This window comes from Leopardus geoffroyi, chromosome E1 (genome assembly GCF_018350155.1).
Source record: "Leopardus geoffroyi isolate Oge1 chromosome E1, O.geoffroyi_Oge1_pat1.0, whole genome shotgun sequence".
Classification (NCBI taxonomy): Eukaryota; Metazoa; Chordata; class Mammalia; order Carnivora; family Felidae; genus Leopardus; species Leopardus geoffroyi.
The window spans coordinates 59,739,210-59,760,481 of NC_059330.1; the positions used below are offsets into that span (position 1 = coordinate 59,739,210).

At 61.9% G+C, this 21,272-nt stretch overlaps 1 protein-coding gene across 1 annotated transcript; it reads left to right on the plus strand.

Annotated features, from left to right (window-relative positions):
* The first annotated feature begins 12,847 nt into the window (after positions 1-12,847).
* CHMP6 (charged multivesicular body protein 6) lies at positions 12,848-19,228 on the plus strand. Its single transcript, XM_045489818.1, has 8 exons — positions 12,848-12,985; positions 15,115-15,224; positions 15,346-15,433; positions 15,522-15,608; positions 16,371-16,436; positions 16,646-16,726; positions 17,660-17,714; positions 18,244-19,228. The coding sequence occupies exons 1-8, from the start codon at positions 12,923-12,925 to the stop codon at positions 18,297-18,299; spliced, it is 606 nt and encodes a 201-aa protein (XP_045345774.1). The 5' UTR covers positions 12,848-12,922; the 3' UTR covers positions 18,300-19,228.
* Positions 19,229-21,272: the final 2,044 nt, after the last annotated feature.

The following is a 21,272-nucleotide window of genomic DNA, read 5'->3' on the forward strand; positions in this document are numbered from 1 at the left end:
CTGCTGCGGCCCGCACGGACGAGGGGCCACGTGACTCCCGAGGCGCAAGATCACCATCACTGCCCGCTGAGGGTCTTCCTGGAGAAGTCACCGCCCGCTAAGCACTGGTTGTTTCTGCCGACATGAGGGGCTCCGGGGGGTTCTGTGTGGGTCCTTGTTCTGGAAGGAACGTCCGCACCATAGCAGCGCAGGGGCCCCGGCACCAGCGAAGGCAGGAGTGGGCTCAGGAGGCTCCGGGCAGGGTCCTCGGGTCAGCCGAGGTGGCCTGCCGCAAGGGGCACATGGGAAAGGAAGGGGCCAGGTCTTGGAAACAGTACTGTGGGTCCCCAGATTGGTGACACCCCTGTGCTGGCCCCCTGTGGCTGCTGCAGCAGACCACCACCCCCGTGCCACTGGAAGTGCAAGCACTGCTTGGGTTTGGGGGGCCCAGGCCCCTCCCGGGGCTAAAACCAAGGGGTGAGCAAGGCTCCTTCCGGAGGAGCCTGGGGACATTCCATTTTCCCGCCTTTCCCAGCTTCCGGGATCTGCCTGGGTCCCCGGCTCGAGAAACTTCTTGTGTCACATGGCTCTGACGCTGACTCTGTCCCCTCTTCCACTTTTAAGGGCCCTGGGTGACAGTCTCCCCAAGTCACAGGCGACTGCTGCCCGGCCTCACCGCGATCTGCAACATCCCTTTGGCTGCCATGGCCTGGAGTCACGGCTCCCAGAGTAGGACACGGTCATCCTTAAAGGGCTTTGATCTGCTGACCACTCCCTCTTTCTACAAGACTCGGGGCAAAGACCCCCACCAGGCAGAGCCCCCCGAAATACAAGGGGTCCTCAGCCAAGGTGGCCGCTGGGATGGGAAGGGAGACGTCTGTCCTGCTCTCGGTGGGGGGAAGGGGTGGAAAGGTGAATTGAGCCCCGAGCCTGCCCCCAGGACCCCCAGGAGTGGCTGCGCCCCTCTGTACCGGCTGGCGGAGGCTGGACCCAGAGCGCAGCGCCTGCTCGCCAGCCTGCTGCAGGTGGGGAGGGCAGCCGTCACCATGGAAACCCGGGGGTCTGAGCAATGCAGTTCCTGAACCAACCGGGTGACGTTTGTTTTAAACAAGAAGGATGCCCAGCCTTCCTGCGCCTGTGCTTCCGCAGGGAAAGTAATATTTTCCTATCAACATCAGTATTTCCGTCTCCGGGACTTGAGTGCAAACCGAGTGCCCATAAAAACGAAAGATGGACGCGCGGGGTGGGAGATGGCCATGGGGGGGGGGGGAGGGGGAGAGAGGGGCGCCAGGACCCTACAGGTGACTCGCCCCCCAGGCCCAGTCCCGCAGCACCCTGGAGCCCGGGAGAGGGGACAAGAGCTTCCTGGGGGAGTGACATCTCGTGAGGTCGTCCTGCTGGACCAGGCTCTGCTCCAGGGTCACCTGGAGCCACCACGCGGGGCAGCTATGGGCCCTAAGGTCTGTCCTGGGTCAGGAGTTTTCTGCGCAGGGCCATCTGAGGAGCCTCCCCGAGGCTGTGCTCACCTCGGTGCTGACGATGCACACGGGCGAGCAGGAGGTGCAAAGACATGGGCTCGCCCGCTGTCGCGCCTGGCTGCCACATGTCCCTGTGGGGCCATGACATGCGTGCATACGTGTGCGTGCAGGTCTGCCTGCGCGTGCGTGCGTACGTGCGTGCATCCCCACGTGCCTCGGCGGTTCCAGTCTCGCGATGACCGGCCCTGCAGGAAGCGTGTGGGAAGAGCTGGTCTGGGGGATTCATTACAGGCCAGGGCTGGCGACGGCCCGTCCCGTAGACCGTCCACAGCGAGCAGGGGGACCGCCCCCCACAGAGCCATCAGCCCCTTCTCCTAAAGTGGGGGGCAGACCCCTCGCCAGCCCTGTCCCGCCAGGCAGGTGGCCCGGCTCCAGGGGTTAGGATAGAGCTGTGAAGAGACTTTAAATTACTGCCTGTTGTCCGTCCCTGAGCTGATCTGTTTCCGGGGCCTGGGGCATTCTATCACCCTGTCCACAGCAGCAGCAGCAGCAAGGAGAGAAAAAGCCCCTTGGAAATCAATTCCAGCCCCTTTGGCGGGGCTGGGCCTTCACCCGCTGGTGAGGGGTGGGCTTTGTGTCTCCAAGACATGCCCTGCGGTCCCCACCCACCTCTCCAGCCAGAACATCCTGGGGAAGGGCTGCCCCTGAGACACTCCCCCCACCAAGCCCCAGTCTAGGCAGGGGCTTCCCAGAGTGGCCCCCCACCCATGGTGGGAAGGGGCTGGGGGTGTGACACGGAAGGGCCAGGCCCAGCGCTTGTCCCCAGCACCGTGCTGTGACCCTGCCATCAGGACAGACACCCTGGGGGCCTTTCCCCTCACTGGAGGGCCCAGACCAGGTCCTTCCAGCCACCCGGGAGGCCCAGCCATGCACAGGCCCCCTGGTCCCTGAGACCTCAGCCCCGCCCCCTCCCAACTACACCTGAAGGCAGAGCAGAACCCATGTGGATTGGTTTTTCCTTTTTGCCATTTCCCAGCACTTTTTGGGGCTGAGGGAGGAGCAAATGACACAGCAACTAAGGAGCAGCCGGGAAAGGAGTGAAAAAGCCAACCCGGTAGCGTCCAGAACAGAAGCCCTGGAATAAATCTGACCAAGGAGATAGAAGGCTCACACGCCGAGGACCACAGCACATCGCTGGAGGCAGAGGTGACCGAAACAGAGTCGCTCTGCACCCAAGGGTACGAAGGCCCCGCGTGGGGAGGCGGCAACACCACCACCACCACCCCCCCACGGCGATCTGGATTCGGGGCGATCCCTATCAAAATCCCAGTGGCCTTTTTGCCCAACCGGGAAGACCAAGCCTCAAATGCGCGTAGAATCGCGAGGGGCCCCAAAGAGCCAGGGCGATCATGAAAAAGGACAAGGCGGAGAATCGGTATTCCCTTTTCAAAACTCACCACAAAGCTCCAGTGATCCAAACTGCGGGCCTCCAGACCACGGGACGGAGAGCCCGGAAGCGAACTCGAACATCTACGGCAACTGCCTTTCAACAGGGCGACGGAACCACTTCGTGGGGAAAACGGTCTTTCAACAAATGGCGCGGAGACGGCTGGCCGTCCACGTGCCAAGCAATGAAGGCGGGCTCCTGCCTCACACCACGACCCAAAACCTGCCAGATGAGTCAATGGCATAAACGTAAGAACTGAAGCCGTAAGACTCCTTCGGGAATAGCGTAGTGTGGTAGGTTTGGGGGTTTGACACCAGAGGCACAGGCAGCAAAAGAAAAAGGTATCTGGACATCATAAAAATGACAAAGTTTGTGGGGCACCTGGGTGGCTCAGTCTGACTTTGGCTCAGGTCACGATCCCACAGTCCGTGAGTTCAAGCCCCGCATCAGGCTCCATACTGACAGCTCAGAGCCCGGAGGCTGCTTGAGATTCCGTGTCTCCCTCTCTCTCTGCCCCTCCCCCATTCTCTCTCTCTCTTCTCTCTCAAAAATAAATAAACGTTTTAAAATTTTAATAAATAAATGAAACAACAAAGTTTGTGCGTCAAAGACATTACCAAGTATGTTAAAAAAAGAGAACCCACAGAAAAAGTTTCTGGAGAAAATGTTTGCAGATCACATATACCTGATAAGGGTTTAATATCCAGAACACGTAAAAAAGCTCTCACAACTCAACAGCTGAAAGACAGACAACCTGATTCAAAAATGGGCGAAGACCTTGAATAGGCATTCTCCCAAAGGAGGTACACGGATGGCCAGCAAGCACACAGAAAGATGCTCAGCGCCGTTAATTGTTAGGAAACTACAAATCAAAACCACAGTGAGATACCACTCCACACCCCCTGGACCAGCCAGAACCAGAAACACAGGATGCAGCTAGTGCTGTCCGGGATGTGGAGAGAGCGGAGCCCTAGTCCACGGCCAGAGGGACACAAAACTGTGCGGCGGCTGTGGAAAAACCCGGTGCTTCTCAGGAACCTGGAGTTACTGTGTCACTCGGGGATTCTACTCCTAGATATACACCCCAGAGAAACGAAAACATGTGCCCACATAGGCACGTGTTCTGGGCAGTGCTACTCACCAGAGCCAAAAGGTAGAATCAACCCAGAGGTTTGAACAGATAAACAAAAGCGGTGTCTCCACACAATGAAATTGCTCACACAGGCTGCCCAGTGGATGGACGTGGAAAGCTTGCTGAGCGAAAGAGGGCAGATGCAGAAGGCCATGTAGTGCAGAATTCCTCTTTTTTTTAATGTTTATTTATTTGTTTTGAGAGACAGAGAGAGCACACACACGCGAGTGGGGAGGGGGCACCGAGGGAGGGAGAGAGAATCCCAAGCAGGCTCCATGCTGTCAGCACAGAGTCCAACGCACGGCTCGATCCCATGAGATCATGACCTGAGCCGAAATCAAGTTGGACGCTTAACCCACTGAGCCCCGCAGGTGCCCCTGGAATTCGTCTTTTATGAAATATCCAGAATTTGCAAATCCACAGAAACAGATCAGCAGTTACCAGGGGCTGGGGGAGGGGGACTGGGCAGTGACTACTGAATGGGTGTGGAGTGCTTTTCTGGGGTGGGGAGAATGTTCTAGAACTACATAGAGGTAGTGGTTGCACAACATTGTGAATGCACGAAATTGTTCATTTTTCTTTTAAGTTTATTTATTTTGAGAGAGACAGGGCACGTGTGAGGGAGGGGCATAGAGAGAGGGGGAGAGGGAGAATCCCGAGCAGGCGGTGAGCCATCAGTGTGCAGTGCCCCATGTGTGGCTCACACCCACAAAAATGTGAGATCACAACCTGAGCCGACATCAAGAGTTAGATGCTTATGGGGCACCTGAGTGGCTCAGTCAGTTAAGTGTGTGACTTCGGCTCAGGTCATGATCTCAAGGTTCATGAATTTAAGCCCCGTGTTGGGCTCTGTGCTGACAACTCAGAGCCTGGAGCCTGCTTTGGATTCTGTGTCTCTCTCTCTGCCCCTCCCCTGTTCAGGCTCTCTCTCTCTCTCTCAAAAATAAACATCAAAAAAAACAAAACAAAAAAAACAACTGAGCCACCCAAGTGCCCCTGAATTGTTCACTTTAAAAGATGAATTGTATGCTATGTGAATTTCACCTCAATAAATGACGAGACAAAATAAATGACAAGACAAAGTGGTGGGAGAAAACGTGGCTCGGGAGCGGGGCTTTGGGTTGACCCAGGTTTGAATCGGGGCTTTGCTTGCAGGAAATGGAAACTCTCCTAAGACCACGCGGATCAAGAGGGAGGGCCGGGCTGTGGGGGCGTGGCAGGGCCAGTAAGGCCAGGACTCTGGGGACACGAAGGGCCCGGAGGCATCTCGGAGGGGGACCTGCCCAGACCGGGCAGCCCCAGGGCCCTGCCACTGTAGAGGCTCGAAGCCCACAGCCCCGGCACCAGGCCCTCGGGTCACTGGTTCGAGAGGGAGATCCACATGGTGATGGGGCAGCCCTGCAGGGAGCCCTCCCGCCGACATCAGAGACCAGCCTGGGAGGGGGGTCCCAAGAGCCCTGGCGGGCAGCTAAGCGGCTTCTGAGCGCTGGGTTTAGGGGCAGGTCGTTACAGTTGCGTCCGTTATCCACTGCTGCGGGACAAAGGGGTCCAAGTCAGCAGCCTACGGCAAGCCCACCGCTATCCCGGTGTCTGAGCCTCAGGGGCTGAGCCGCCGCGGGGGGTTCCGGCTCGGCTCCGGGCTTCCTACAGGAGGTTGCTGTCGAGCCGCCGGCCAGCACAGAGGCCCCTGTGTCCTACAGGACCCAGTGTCAGAAGTGCCAGGCATCCCCTGGTCCCCCGGAGCAGCGCAGGCACCGCATGGGAGGGGACCACCCAAGGGCCCTTCCGGAGCCGGTTTGCCCTGCAGGCCCCTTCTCTGCTTTCCACTCGCAGTCCCCCTTCCTGGCCCCGAGACCCGGTGCAGCAGGACCAGGGCGGATCGGCACCCCCCGGGGCACCCCACCTGCTCACACGTGCTCCCCTGTCTGCTCCCCATGCCCATTCAGGCCACCATCACTCCCCCGGCGGCCACTACAGCAGCATAGGCCCCTCCCGTCCCTTGTCCCACTGGGGCTGGGGGTTCAAAGCCCCACTCCACCTCAGGCAGGTGACAAGCCCCTCAGTGCCTGTCCCCCGTGTCCCCCTCACAGGGAGCGGTGTAGACGGGTGTGTGTCTGCGGTGAGTACTGCCATCCACCCAGCTCCTGGCCCGTGATGCCCCCTGTCTCATGACCACCACCCCCTCCACCTGTGCTCACCAGGACGGCCCCTTATGGTCTCCAGGGCCACTTCCCACCATGCTCTCCCCCTGGATTAACCATCCAGGTTAGATCAGCCCCTCCCCAGTCAGGGCCAGGAGCCTCCGACTCGTGACTAGCAGAAAACCAGAATCAGACAAGCCAGGGGCCCTGTCCCCGTTCCCACACTGCCCCCCCCCCGCACCATCCCCCCTGTCTGGGGGGATGCCACCTCCTCCAGGAAGGCCTTCCTGACCATCAACCGGAAGTTCTCCAGCCCCATCAAGAACACCATGCCATCCTGCCACCCCATGCCATATGCAAACCCGTGTCAGCAGCCAGAGCAGGGCCTGCCTGGACCTGGTAGCCGCTAAGTGAGTGGACAGATGGATACATGGATGAATGAATGAGTTCGTGGATGGGTGATAAATGAACGAACGAATGAATGCATGCATGAATGAGCAAATGGGCGCATGAGTGATGGATGGACAGGCGGGTGACACCCGCCAGCTCGGCAGACCCAGGGCAAAGTCCCAGTCCAGCCTCCACCCTACAGAGGGCTTCTCAGACCCACCTGCCTACAAGGACCCCCAGGGACCACTGACTGCTGGGTGCCAGGTGCCGGGGTGTGCAGTGCCGCGGGTTTAGGTGCCGGGACACTGCGTGTGGTGACACCAGGGTGCAGGTGCCTGGTGCGGGGGGGGGGGGGCGCGCGGGGGTGGTCTCTCCAGGCAGCCGGCCCTGTCCAGGCCTTGATGTTGCCTCGCGGCCACCAGGCTGTCCTGCAGCGCCACCGCGTGGCCACCGCGGGGCTCACAGCTGCCCGCCTGCCGCCGGACCCAGCGTCCCGCGGGAGGCTCCCAGGAAGAAGGTGGACACCCCTGCGGCCCCGCGCGGCCTCTCCCCGCGTCTATTCCGTTCTCAAGCCCTCTAAAAGACGTGTCTCAACACTTGACCCCTCTGCGGCCAGGTGTCTCCTCTCCCTCAAGGGCCTCTGCCGGGCTTTCCCCCTGCAGCCCCTCCTGGGCCTCCTCTGGGCCTCCCCCCTGCAGCCCCCCTTCCTGGGCCTCCCCCGGGCCTGCCCCCTGCAGCCCCTCCTAGGCCTGCCTCCCCGCTGCAGTCCCGACCTCTCCGAGCTGCCTCCCTTCCCCAGCCCTCCCAAGGATGCCCGCCCTGGGGTCTCCCGCAGGCTCACCCCCAACCCCGGGCTGCCCAGAGCCACCAGAGTCCACCGTAGTGTCCACGCGGTGGGTCAAGCCAACACCCTCACCTGTATCTTCAACACCATTCCCTGGACTCACACCCAATCCCTGGGAATTTGCCCAGATTCTTTCGACTTCTTCCAGAATGTTCCTTTGCTCCTCTCACATTCTCTTCTATTTCTGTCACTGCCTCCTTAGTCTGACCCCCAGGGATTCCTGACCAGGACCCCTGAAAACTCTTAACACGCGTATGGCCCCGTGTCAGAGCTGCACCTACCCCCAACTCGGCCTCCACCGGGGTGTCCTGGCCCGGGTCGGGCTTCGGCATGACCCACAGCTCCCACACAGGCTCTGCCCGGGGCAGCAGGTGTCCTGGGGCCAGGAGAAGACATTCCCTCTGCTCAGTGCACGTGGACAGACGCGTCCGCCTCCCGGGGCCCCACCCTCCCCTCCCTTCCCCTCTGCAGATTGGCTCAGCCACGGCAGGGCATCCAGGCCCAGCCAATCAGCCTCCCCGGCCCAGGGAGAAAAGCCAATCAGAACGCTTGTCGGGGAGCAGGTTCCGGAGGACCCGAACCAGGTGCGCAGAGGGGGCGGCCTCAGTCTCCACGTCTCCCCACGCTGACCCCACGCGGCGGGCCGCCCCTCAGCCCCAGCTGGCTCAAGTTCAGCTTATGTCACCTGCACCGGAAGGCCTGGGGTCACTCCATGGGGGCCGCCAGCGACCCTGTGGATGGTGGTTCGCCACGAAAACCACGTTTTCACACTGGCGTCCCCTGGGTCTGCGCGTCGTGGAACGGCCACCCCAAATGCCACCTCCCCGTTGGAACCTTGCCCGGAAGCCACATCTGGATTCCGGGCTGCTTTCCACCCATGGGAGTATCCCCCCCTCCCCCTCCCCCCTGCCCCCCCCCCCCCCCCCCCCGGTCTGTGTGGTCGCCCTCTGGCAGCGGCAGGCCCGCCACGGGGCTTCAGCAGGTGAAGTTCACGGGTGCACTCGCCCAGGGCTGGAGGCAGCGGTCACTGACGCCAGGCGCTTCCGGCAAACTGCGGAGTCGCTGTGCCCCGGAGATCCAGTGATCGGATCCCACCTCATCTCTGCAACCCCTCAGTGGTTTAGAAGCACGAACCTCCGTGTCACACACCTTCAGCCTGAGATGCCCAGACAGGTGCCCGAACGAAGGTGAGCGATGCGTCGGTTTGTATCAGTCATTCGAGGGGAGATCCTGGAAGGCAGGAACCCAGAATGTGTGGTAGGAAGTGATAAGCTCCTTAGCGCCCTATGGGTTGAACTGTGACCCCTCCCCAAAATTCATAGATTGCATTCCTACCCCCCAGTACCTGTGAATGCGATCTAATTGGGAAATAGGGTCTTTACAGAGGTAACGAAGACACAGTGAAGTCATTGGAGTGGGCCCTAACCCAGTACGACCGGTACCCTATGAAAAGGGAAAATCTGGACACGGACACGCGCGCAGCAAGGCCGCGTGCCCGCGGAGGCAGGGACCCTGGTGATGCGCCTCAAGCCAAAGATGCCAGCAGACCACCAGCAGCTGGGAGACGGGCCTGGAGCAGACACCCCCCCTTCACCCCACCCCTACCCCCCCACCCCGCCCAAGCCTCAGAAGGAGCTGGCCCTGCCCACACCCAGACTTCCCGCCTTGCACTGTGGGGCGGTAAGTTTCTGTTGTCTCAGCCGCCAGGCCTGTGGCGGTTTGTCACGGCCGCCGGAGCAGCCGAACACAGTCAGGGTGTGGGGAGGTGATTCCTGACAGCCAGGTTCTGGGGCCCCAGAGGCAGCTGGAGAGCGGTGTCGCGGGGGAACCACGGGGCGGCTGCTGATTTCTGGCCGCCTGGGCCGATTATGTGTTTAAAACGGCAGGCAAGGTGCTGTCTCAGTTTCAAGGCAGAACCAGAAAATCGGACAATATTAGAGGACTGCTGTAAAAGGAGACCGTATTTCTTGCGGCAGGACGGGAAATCACTCCCCAGGCTTCATCCCTGGCTGGTGGAATCACAACACACACTGAATTGTCCACCCGCCAGGTCAGAGCCTGGAGAGGAAAGGGGTGCGGATCGCCCCGCCCCCGGGAAGCCCGGCCTGCAGCAGAGGCGACCCTCCTCCCCATCGGAGGCCACCGGGGCCGCGCCCGGGCAGTTACCTGCTAAGGGGAGGCCGGGTCTCCTCAAGACCGTCCCCCAAGAATACCAAGATTCTGCCGACGCCAGCCGGAGGCCACAGGGGCCCGTACAGGTGAGTGTGGCGGCCAGCTCTGCGTGAGCCCGGCCCCCACCGGCCGCTCTCCACACACTGTGGGCCACACCACTTGATCTCATCTGTGACGGGCCTTCCTTGACGGTTTGCTCCTTTGTTGCTGGAAAGTTGGACTTTAGCACAGCTGAGCTGCCGGAAGAGGCTTGGTACTTAACACACAGGAAAGACCCCAAGGGCAAGGGCAGATAAGGACTTGGCCTGAGTCTCTCAGGTGTCCCCGAAGCACACTGCCTCGACAGGGGCCCTGAGAAGCCCTTGTGGAGGACCTCAGGCCCTTGAAGAGCTCTCTGCGGGCCAGGAATGACAGTAGAGGCACCCTGGGACCGGGATTTCCCCTGGGAGCCGGAGGGGCAAGGCCCAGAGGTCAGCTGAGTAGCAGTCATGAGGGACATCTTCGCCACCGTCCAGCTGGTCAGGTGCCCCCGGTCCGAGAACAATGCACAGCCTGGGAGAGCTCGCACCAATCGCTAAGCGGATGATCCACATCGGGAGAAGAGAGATCTGACGCGACGTCCCCGAGGGAGAGTCATACCCCTGGCCTGTGCCCTGCCTGAGCCAGGCCCAGAGGGGCGAGAGGGCTCCACCGTGAAGGATTCTAAGTACGTGCTGCAAATCCCCCGCCTTCCCGAGGTGCCCACTCCGTTGTACCCATGAACTGTCACTGTGGAACAAACCACCCCAAAACTCAACGGCTCGAACGACCACCGTTTTCTGGCTCTTAAACCTGTGTAGGTGGAGTCCACAGAGAAGGCTCAGCTGGCGAGGCCCAGCCCCGCAGGGACAGAAACCTGCCTTTCCGAGACCACAGCGCACCCACGTGGCTGGCGAGGGATGCTGAGTGGCAGCTCCTCTCCCCGCAGGCCAGGCCCCTCGGACTTGGTGGCCGAGTTCCACGAATGAGCATCCCAAGAGACGCTGGCCGTGTCAGTCACGGAGCATCTCTAGAGCCACATGTAAAGGCTTATCAGGGACTCGCTTTCTTTGGCCCACCTGCCGGCGTTTCACCTCTGCCCGCTAGCCTGATGGGGACTTCAGCAGCAGAGCGCTGGAGCGACATCGCTGGGCCAGGCAGAGGAAGGGGCTCCCTTTCTGTCCCAGCTGCTCCTCCCTTCCTATGGCTGCCAGGGGGCAGCATGCGGGAGGCTCTTCAGTGAGTTTCTCCCCGACCTGTGGCTGCTTCTGGCCGACCTCCTCCAGCCTGTCCCATATCCAGCAAGATTCTCAGCTCCGGTGGGCAGTTTCTGGGCTCCCCTCTACCCCCTAGTGAGTTTCCTGGCCAGTTGGTGGGGGCTCTCCTGCTGACCAACTCTGGCTCTCAGCCTCTGGAAGCTTTCTTTGCCCCAGGCAGGCTGCGTGGTCCCACAACCCTCTCCAGCCAAGGCTGGGACTTACTCTAACAGGTGGCTGGGACACACAGATGCTCAGAGTGCCCGACCACAGGCGTCTCTGGCTAATCAGAGTGTCCAGAACAAAATAGATGGGCAGCCACCTGGACTGGCACCTGCCTCATGTAACAGGTGACCAAAACCTGACATGACTCACCACAGTGAAGGGCTTTCCCCTGCCCCCCAGTGTCCAGTGGGCCCATGAACAAAGTGGCCATGGCGGCAGGGAGAGAGGCTGAGGCTCACTTGCCCACCTGGCTTCTTCTGAGTGCCCAGCCGGTCAGTAGCACTGAACCCCCAAATAGCACCACTCCCTGGGGGTACCATCCAGCCACCTGACAGTGGGTTGGCTAATCAGGACCCCTTCCATCATGAGGCAGGGACTTGTCCCCACTGGAATGGACACTTCCTCTGGATACGGATCTGCCTTCCCGCCTGTAGCACTTTGGCCAGAGCAGCGCCAGTGTGCACTTGGAGGCTGGCCATCACGGTGCCCGCACAGCACCTGCTTGGGACCCAGGAAGTCATTTCACAGAAGGAAGTGAGGCCCGTGCTGTGGGATTGCTCATCTTAGGTGCCCACTGCCCACGAGCCACTGGGCTGGCCCATTGCAGACTCGGGTACAGGACTGATGAAGTTTTGGGGTGATGGGTTCAGAGCTGACAGCCAAGAAAGAATCCTTGAAGACGTCGCTGGCGCAAAAAAAGTGAATTTAGTAAAGCACACGGGGACAGGGCCCGTGGGTAGAAGGAGCTGCACTGGGGTTGTGAAGAGTGACTGGTTTCTATACTATGGATGTGGGGGAGGTGAAGTCAAAAGGGAAGCTTCCCAAGAGACTTTCATATGCTAAAGACGCACTGATCACTGGAGGCCTAGCTACTGACAAGCTAAGGTGGTTTTTCCCTGTAGCAAAGTATTAACTTCACACAGCAGGGAGTTCTGGACTTTAGAAGATTGCCCTTTTTTGTGTGATTGTATTAAGATATTTATAAACTGATGGAGACCCTTAACAGGTTAACCATTTGTTTTCTGTCTCTGTCCTTTCCTTTGTCCTTGGGCAGCCAGGAGTGCCTGGGAAATAATCACACTCATCCCACCTTCGGGGGGGGGGGGGGGGGGGGGGCGGGGTAATACCAGCTGGGACCTGGCCCTCAGCGTGCCTTATGCTCCCTCATCAGGATCATCCGGGGAGACTGATTGGGGCTGGGTGCTGTCATATGAGACCCCGTGTACCCTCCGAACGCCGGAAAGACGCAGGTGGGAACCAGGGATGCAGGGGTCAGTGGCTCCCTGCAAATCCTCTTCAGGGGGTTTACCCCCAACGGCCCGAGGCTTCTGCAGGGTGGGGGGACACAGAACCAGGAGTTGAGACAGCCGTGTTGGGCAAGAGCCACCGGTCGCGGGGCCGCGTGGACATGTGCTGCCCAGGTAGCGTCTCCATGGACACCTGTAAGCCCACAGGTTGTACATAACATCACTAAACGCAGCATTTTGTGGTCGGCACCAGCCAGGGGGCGGGGGGAGACTGTCCACCGGTTACCGGGAAGGATCCCACCTAACCCGAGACTAGAACTTTCAGTCTTCGTTTGCAATGCTGGGGGACATTCTGGAAGTGCACGTGAAATGCATCATTTAGGGCTGCCGAGGCTCTGCCAGCAGTGTCACCGTGCCATCGTCGCCAAGGCGTGCGGGGGTGGATTCGAACCCAGGGCCCGCCTTCAGCTCGCCCGCACACGTTTCGCCTTCTGCGGCGCCTGGCCCTGCGCGGCCGCCGTAGGGGGCGGGGCTGGAGTACGGAGGCCGGGAGGGCGGCGGTGGCGGCGGGCGGGGCCGCGGGCCGGGGCGCCATGGGCAACCTGTTCGGCCGCAAGAAGCAGAGCCGGGTCACAGAGCAAGACAAGGCCGTCCTGGTGAGAGCCGGGCCCCCCGGCGACGGCGGGGAGACTGAGGCAGGGCTGCGGCCCCGGGAGGGCCTGCCCCCGCCCCCCCCGCCGGGCGGGCTTCTCGCAGCCGCGTCGCTGCGCCGGACCGCAGGCTGCCGGCGACCGGCGCGGGGACTAGACGGGGCCGCGGTTTCGGGGGGCGGCGCCGAGTGTCGCGCTGAGTCGTGGTCACACCTGGTGTCCCGGCGAGCGCGCGCTCGCAGGTGGCAGGTCCCGAGTCCCACGTTCCGGGCCGCCCCGCGGTGTGGCCGGCGCCGGGGCGCCGAGCGAGGGTGATGGGCTCGTCTGCCACCGCCCCACGCCGCTGTTTCCGGGGAGCTCCGGGAGAAAGCTCGTTTGCGTGGAAAGGATTGTATGATACGTTAAGGGGAAAGGCACGTCCAGAGGAATCCAGTTTTGCAAGGAGAAAAACGTTCCAGGAAGGAGGTGGTCCAAAATTTGAGCAGAGTTTACCTTTGCTTGCTTTGCAAAAATTTCTGCGGCAAAAATGCATTAATTTGTGCTAAGAGAGAAACAAATTCAAGTGACAGATTCCCCCCACCCCTTGGCTTCAGAAACCGTGTTATAAACGGTTCTTAACTGAAGTTCCCCACGTGGAGAGGAAACAGGCACGTTTGCCACTAGAGAAAATGTGAGCAGCGTTGGGTGCTGAATGGCAAGAGGGGCACAGGCACTAGGGAAGCAGGGGTCAGGCCCTGGCGGAGAGCTGAAGCCCCCAAGGTGATTCTCTTCAAGGAGTCGCCTTGGGTTTCTCTTCCAGGCTTTTCTACTTGCCAGGGATTGTTTGGTGGGTCCACACTGTAACAACGCGGTTTGCACACAACAAAACAAATTACTGCCTGGTGTGTTCCTAGGATGAAAAGCTGAGCTGAGAAACTCCATGCCCCAGTGTGCTGTCCGTCCTGTGACCCTCCACGGATACCCCTTATGAAGTTTACAAAGGGGACAGCCTGGCCACACCTGCTGCATTTAGCTGTCTTCCACACTTTGTACTCAACCAGCTTGGATAATGGCCCGAAGGGCAGGGGCGGGGCGGGGGCTCAGCTCCTGGGGAGGAACAGCGGCCAGGGCTGAGAAGACTGGGCACGCAGGCTGGCCCCGGTGTGTCTGAGCCGTGGGAGCAGGATAGTGGGTGCCTTGCACTGCAGCCAGGAGAAGGCGTGCAGCCATCACCCAGCCTGCCCCACAGGCCACCCGGTGCACCGGGCAGGCGCTAGAGAGAACGTGCTGTGGAGGGGCCGTGAGAGGTCCCTGCAGACACGTCGACACTAGGGGATGATGTCTCGCTATACTGAGTCTTAAAGGTGTGCCTGCCCCTTGCCGTAGTTCAGTCACAGCAGCAGATCCTAAAGATAGAATCTCACGTATGAGAAACGCCCTGTCCTGCAGGCGCTCACCATAGCATCATCATTTCAGGTGAAATTTGGAAGAAATGGGAAAGGCCTGAGAAAAGGCAGAACTACCTGACGCGTAAACGGCCGTGCTTCCTTTCCGGGACAGTACGTGGGGGTCCCGCGTGCTTGGCAAGGTCAAGCAAACGCTTCACCCAAACACGCCGTCCGTGTGTCCGCTCGGACACGGTGATAAGTGACGAGCAGGGCAGCTGAACACATTAAGGACGCGTCTGAGGCCGGGAGGGGAGGCCCCCAACCCTCGCTGTGGCTGGGTGGGACGTGGCTCTCTGGTGCACTTCTGTGTCGTCTCTGAACCTCTGAGGCACTGGTGACACTGTCCGACCTGCCCCAGGGCAGGCACAGTGATGGCTGCTGCCATCACTTTGAGTGATGTCACTTTCAGAGCGGACACTCCACCTTGGCGCTGCGGACACGTGGGGGCGGGGGGGGGGGGGGTTCACCGTCTGTGCCGGGGCCACCCTGGGCACGGCAGGATGTAAGCGGTGTCCCTGGCCTCTACCCGCTGACGCCAGCAGCAGCACCCCCCGGTTCCGACCGCCGCAGGTGTCTCCAGATGTGCCCGAGGGGGCAGACTTGTCCCCACAGAGAACTGGGTTTCGGAGGAGGCGGGGGCGGCTTCCAGGCCGGCCTAGCCAGGTGCCAGCACGGGCACCGTGTGGACCCAGGCCTGCTCTTCCGCAGCAACTGAAGCAGCAGCGGGACAAGCTGAAGCAGTGCCGGAAGAGGATCACCCAGCAGCTGGAGAGGGAGCGGGAGATCGCCAGGCAGCTCCTGCGGGACGGGAGGAAGGAGTGAGTGGGGCCCAGGGCAGGCCGCGCAGAGGGGGCGTCCGCCCCCTGTCGGCCGAGGGGGGGGGGGGGGGCGGGCGAGGCCAGGGGGGCGGCCGGGTCACGGCCCCGGTGCCCCCTGCAGACGTGCCAAGCTGCTGCTGAAGAAGAAGCGATACCAGGAGCAGCTTCTGGACAAGACGGAAAACCAAATCACCAGCCTGGAAACCATGGTAGGCCGCGCGGGTGGCAGGGGGGTGGGGGGAAGGGGTGGGGAAGGCAGGCCCCCCGACCGCCCGGTCCGTTTGGTGTCCGCCCCAGGTCCAGAATATTGAGTTCGCGCAGATTGAGATGAAGGTGGTCGAAGGGCTGCAGATTGGAAATCAGTGTCTGAAGAAGATGCACCAGGTAGGTCCTTGGCGGCCTGGGGCAGAGGGGGCGGAGCTCCGCGGGACGGGGGAGGCGGGGCTCGTTCCCGAGGCCACGCCTGTGCCCGGGCCATTGGCGAAGAGGCGTTTGTGCTGGCTGGGGGCGTGGGCAAGCCAGTGGCTCTCGGGAGAGGGTGCCCGTGTCGGTGGCAAGACCAGCTCGGGGTGTTGACCCGAGAACGGGGTGACGGGCACTGACGACAAAGTGGGTCCACGTGCTCAGGTGAGGGTCCGGTGAGGGTGCGTGAGGGGTGTGTGAACTAACCGGAGGGCTTCCCGGAGGAGGTTAACACGGCCTCACCACAGGAAGCGGCCCAGGGGTGGGTGGCCAAAGAAGAGGTGAGGCCCGGAGAGACCCTGGGCCACCGGAGAGGTGACCGGCGGATGGCTCTGCAGCTGCCCGGCTGTCCGCGGTGTGTCCCTGCCCCACAAGTCAGCGTGCCGCTCCGAACCCAGAAGGAATCGAGTCAAGTTTTACTTATTTTTACCTGGACCTGCGCGGGTTGGTTGGGGAGCCCGAGGGTCTGGGGCAACGGGCCAGCGGAAGTCTGGGCGGTACGGTCGGGGCTTCTGAAAAGACAGGTCCAACGGCCCCGAAGCCCCCGTGGGCGGGCCCAGCCTACGGCAGAAATGACCAGAGCCACGTGGCGTCGGCTGGGCCGGGCTTGCGCCCTGCCGCTCCAGGTGGCCGTAGCGCAAGGGGCTGTCACATGCCTCGCTGACCAGAGTCCCGACCGACTAGGTGATGTCCTTAGAAGAAGTGGAGCGGATACTGGAGGAGACCCAGGAGGCCGTGGAGTACCAGCGGGTAGGCGTTGCCGGGCCGGCGGGGACCGCCTTCCTCCTGCACGAACCCCCAGCCACCCTCCAGAGCCGTGACTCCTGTGCTTCTGGTGCTCACCTCCTCTCGAGTGAGGGGTGCCTGGAGCGGCGGGCTGTCTCCTTCCTCCACAAGGGGCCGCTGCACCCTCTGCCCCAGCCTGGCCACGGTCCTCACCTCCCCTCCTCCCTTTACAGCAAATAGATGAGCTGCTGTCAGGAAGCTTCACTCAGGAGGATGAAGCCACCATCCTGGAGGAGCTGAACGCAATCACCCAGGTGAGAGGACCCCCCGCACTGAGCACGGTCTCCCAGGTGATAGAACACCCCAGGACTGAGCATAATCACTCGGGTGACAGGACCCCCAGGACTGAGCACGATCACTCAGGTGACGGGACTCGCAGAAGGCCTCTGCCCCGTGTGATCGTTGGCCTGGGACCGGCACCTTTATTGGGCTTTACAGGAGCACACGATCCTGGCTTTGCAAGTGGTGTTCCCTCCTAAAATAAGTCGAATTTGTGTTAAACTGAGGTGGTTCTTAATCTGCCCGGTGACAGCAGGGAGAGCCCGGCCTGGAGAGAACATTCCCCGGGTTGTCCCCCCGAGAGTGTTGCAGGCGGCTGAGCAGGCAGTGCCCGTATGGCACCTCTCACCCGCCGTGGCCAGGTCCCTCCCTGCGGAGCCCCGGGCCCGCCTCCCTCTACCACGCGGCCTTGCCACGCGCAGGCCCCGCGGTGTGTGTCTGCTCCCCGATGGGGACACCTCCGCCGCTGGGCCATGGCTCCGGGATGCCCCCAGCCTGTGCCCACCAGCCTGCCACTCCCTGCACCCGCGGGACGCGTTAGTGTCCCTGCTCTCTGCCCTCTGGTGTCCCACGTGCACCTGCCTCCTGACGTCCTTCCTCCCGAGGACCCAGGTGCCCCCTAAGCAGCCAGGGAAGCCAGCTGGGAGGGGAACTGCCACGTGCTGTCCGAGAGGCAGCCCAGCGCCCCTGGGCCGGCCACGCTGCCACAGAGCTGCCCCTTCCCCCCGGGCGGGCACAGGGTTCAAAGCCCCCGGCCCCGCATGGCCAGAGTGTGACCGGGATTTCTAGGGAAGCCCCACTTGAGTCAAGTCTCAGATGCCGGAGACCGAGGAGGAGGCGCTCCGGAGCTTTCCACAGCGGGGCTCTTGTTTCGATGGCCTCACGGCCTCTCCCTCTGCCTCTTGCAGGAGCAGCTGGACCTCCCCGAGGTTCCTTCAGAGCCTGTCCCCGAGAAGAGACCAGGTAATGCTTCTTGTTCCGTCCTGTGGAGGACCTGTGTTCTAGAACGAAGTGAGATGCCCCGGCCACAGGGTCCCGCCCTTCCGCTCGGTGGAAGTTGGTTCCTGCCTCCCCGGCTGGGTGGGTGAGGGGCACAGGCCTGCTCGGGGGTCAGGCCCGGTTTCTGGCGGGGAGGGGGGGAGCCTTGAAAGAGCCGAACCCCTTCCGAGAGGCGTGTCCCACAGGCAGAGCTGGGGAAAGGCCGGGTCCGCCCCAGAACCCGCCATCCTCTACGTAGCACAGCCCTGTGGCCCTGCGCCCCGCCGGGGGCCCCGGTGGCTGGTGGGCCCTCCGTGTTTCTTTCTGCCCCTCCCCGCCCCTCCCCCTCGCAGGGCTCCCGAGTGCTTGCGACGGGCTGCTGCGGTCGAGGTCCGCACCCTCGGCCCCGCACACAACCCTGGGACCTGGCTCCTTGCCGCCTTCCTTCTCCTCTGGGAGTTTCTGCCCGTGGGGTCTTCCGCACCCGACAAACACCTCTTTCTTTCCTCCACAGAAAAAGCCCCCACCAAGGCCAGGCCCCAGCAGGTGGACATGGTTGCAGCCTCATAACGCGGCCTCCTTGGCCTGGGACTGGCGGGGACTCCCCAGAGACTGGGGCCCACGGAGTTTGGTGCGCGGCCCGACCCGACGGGCTCCCAGGAGGCCGGCGCCAGGCCAGGCCGGTCGGGTGCCGACGAAGCAGAGTGGCGCTCACAGGGCCAGACGCCAGGCTGACTCCGCAGAGCGTTTCCCTGGCGCCGCAGGCTTGCTCTCCTCTCTGGATTCGATGGCAACGTTCACACCCTCCGGCCAAACAGCTTCTGAGGCTGTGGCTCCCACGCGGCCACAGGCGGGCCCGTCGTTCCTGGTGCTGGCCACACTCCCGTCCCCGGCCCCTCGAGGCTCCACCGGCCACCTTCTCCCCAGCTCCCTCTCTTTGGAAGGCGCGTCAAACCTAGCTTCTTTCCCTTCCCTTTTTCACTTCCTGCTGCTTCTGCCAGCTGGCGGGCAGCTTCCTGGTCTGCCCAGTTTCCGTGTCGGTTCAGGGGCGGAAAGCTCCCCTCTTCCGTGTCGGCGTTTGGGGGTGTTGGACCGGAAGGGGTGCATCCCTGCTGGACTGACGGCTGCAGGAGCCCCGGCCGAGCTTCTTCACCTGGGGGCCTGTGTGCAGAGGCTCGGCCCGCTGCAAAGGGATGTTCCCGGACAGCCAGAGGCCTTGCTGGGGTTCCCGGAGGTGCTGACGGGCCTGCTCTGGTGGGTGTGGCCCCCGTTGTCTGGGACTCCGCGCGGCTTGGGCTCAGGAACCTGCCAGAGACCCAGGGCTCTGCGACCCGCCACCCCTGAGCCGTCAGCCGCCGGGCACGCGCTTGGAGGCTGGAAACGGCTTCCCTAGTTAACGGTTCGTTTTGGTATCGGACAATCCTGACAACGTTTCACTCCCAACAAGGAGGGAGCCCCAAACGGGTCAGCCCCATATTAAAATTGATGCCTGCATGGTCTCTGGCGTCATGGAGTGGGGGTCTGTGGGGGTACCTGGGTGGGTTAAAGTGTGGCTCCTCTCCTCTAGGGTCCCTGGAACACGGCCCCCTGACCCTCACAGGGATTCACTCGAGAGCACCTGCCTGGGGGCTGGGGACACAGGGACAGGTGGAGGCCTTCACTGTGCCAGGCTGTGGGCAGAAGGCAGGCCGGGGCTCCAGCACTGGGGGTGCCCTGTGCTCCGGCCACCACTTCCGGGCAGCTACCTGTAGAAGGGACACTGGCGGCCTCATTCCCCAGGGCTCCTCAAAGTGAGGGAGGGCGGTCAGTTGGGCAGCTCCAGGAGGGGGCTGGTTTAGAGTCCCGGTATCCAGGTGGGAAGCCACAGGCCCCAGGGAGCCAGCAGGCAACGGCAAGGAATAGATGGGGGTGTCCCACATAAGGGGCTTCCCTGCCCTTCACAGAGGGCTCAGTGATGGGATGCAGGCAAGTTGCCAGGGGGTTGGCAGGAGTTTCAGGTGTAATGCATGCCTCAGCCAGGAGGGGGCTCTCTGCCAATTGGGGGGATTTGGCAGGAAACTGGCATTGCCATTCCCGGTCTGGCTGCAGGGCCCCACCCATTTGTTTTTGGTGACACGGCCACCTGTTCCCAAGACTGCACAAGGGCCCTGAGGGCAGTTCTGATAGACAAGGAGGAGCAGGCTGCCTTTCCATCCAGCGATCCTGTCCCACTGCAGCTGCCAGTCTGAGGGCGTGGAGGGAACAGATGGCCTGGTTGGGGGGAGACACAGACTCCCACCAGCGGGGTAGACCCCCTTCCTTTCCCTCTGCTCTCCAGGACCCCAGAGCTCGGGCTTGCCTGTGAAGCCTGACCTTTCCAGTGCACGGACTGGCCTCCCTGATGGTCTCACCACTGGGGCTGCCCAGTGGGATGTCAGGGCTCTGACTGCCCTCCTGGCGAACGCCTGGACAGCCTGCCCAGGTCTGCTCGCCCCACTGCCCGGGCACCCCCCGCTCCCTGGGATGGGACAGAGCCACCGTCCCACAGCAGCACGGGCAAGGGGCACCTTCCTCTCCCGAAACAACAACCTAGAAATCGGAGAGGAGGGACCTTGTCCTCTCACTGTCTGAGAAGTTCGATCCTGCCTACCACTCAATCACCCTCTTTCTTTTTACACGTTTATCTTGTTCACCAAGGGAGGTTTTGCCCCAAACCCCACATGACCTTGAGCTGCCTCCTGGGCTCTGACCTCGGAGGTTGCCAGCCCCCTGTGTGTGCGCGTATAAGGGTCGAGGGTGGCCCCCCTTGATAGGATGAGACCCACATTGTCCTGCCCTGGTCCTAAAACACCAGCCCCATGAGCCTGACCCAACTCCGTTCTAATCTAAGGACATAGGACGCACGAATGTTACAATGTTGAGTTCCAGCCCTGGTGGCCGAGCTGGTTTCCTACCCAAAATCAGTGGGCGCTGGGAAAACAGGTGGGAGAGGCTTATGGGGGACAGGACAGGGTGCCATCTGGCCAGAGAAGACTGCCTGGGCAGCTGGCATGTGCCTGGGATAAGAATGGGTGGGCAGGGAGGAAAGGACCAGGCACCGGGGCCACTTCAATTGGATGCGCGTTTGTCCCCAGTACAGGCAGCAGGGGACAGATAGTAGATAAAAGCAGAAGTAGATAAAAGCAGAGAATGGGGGGCTGGGGTGGGGGCATCCAGTGTGGGATGGGGGGTGCCTGGGATGGATGAGGGCACCCTGGCCCGGCTGTGTGCCCTGCCCTGGGGAGGCATTCGCCTCATCCCCACCTGTGGCCACCCCGTAGGGTCTCCCTGCAACCCTGCCCATCCCCCAGGGAGAGTTTGGGGACATTGGGCAGAGGGTCAGGCATCGTGACAACACGGGCTTCTGGTGGTGCCAGCTCCTCTCCGTCGTCACTCATCAGCTGCGCCCCAAACTCGGGACGGAGACCTTGCCGCCCCGTCCACGTTTGCATGCACAAGAACCCTGGGAGCGCTGGCCGCTGGAGGCCGGCAGGACCTGTGGTCTGAACCAGCCAGGTTAACAGG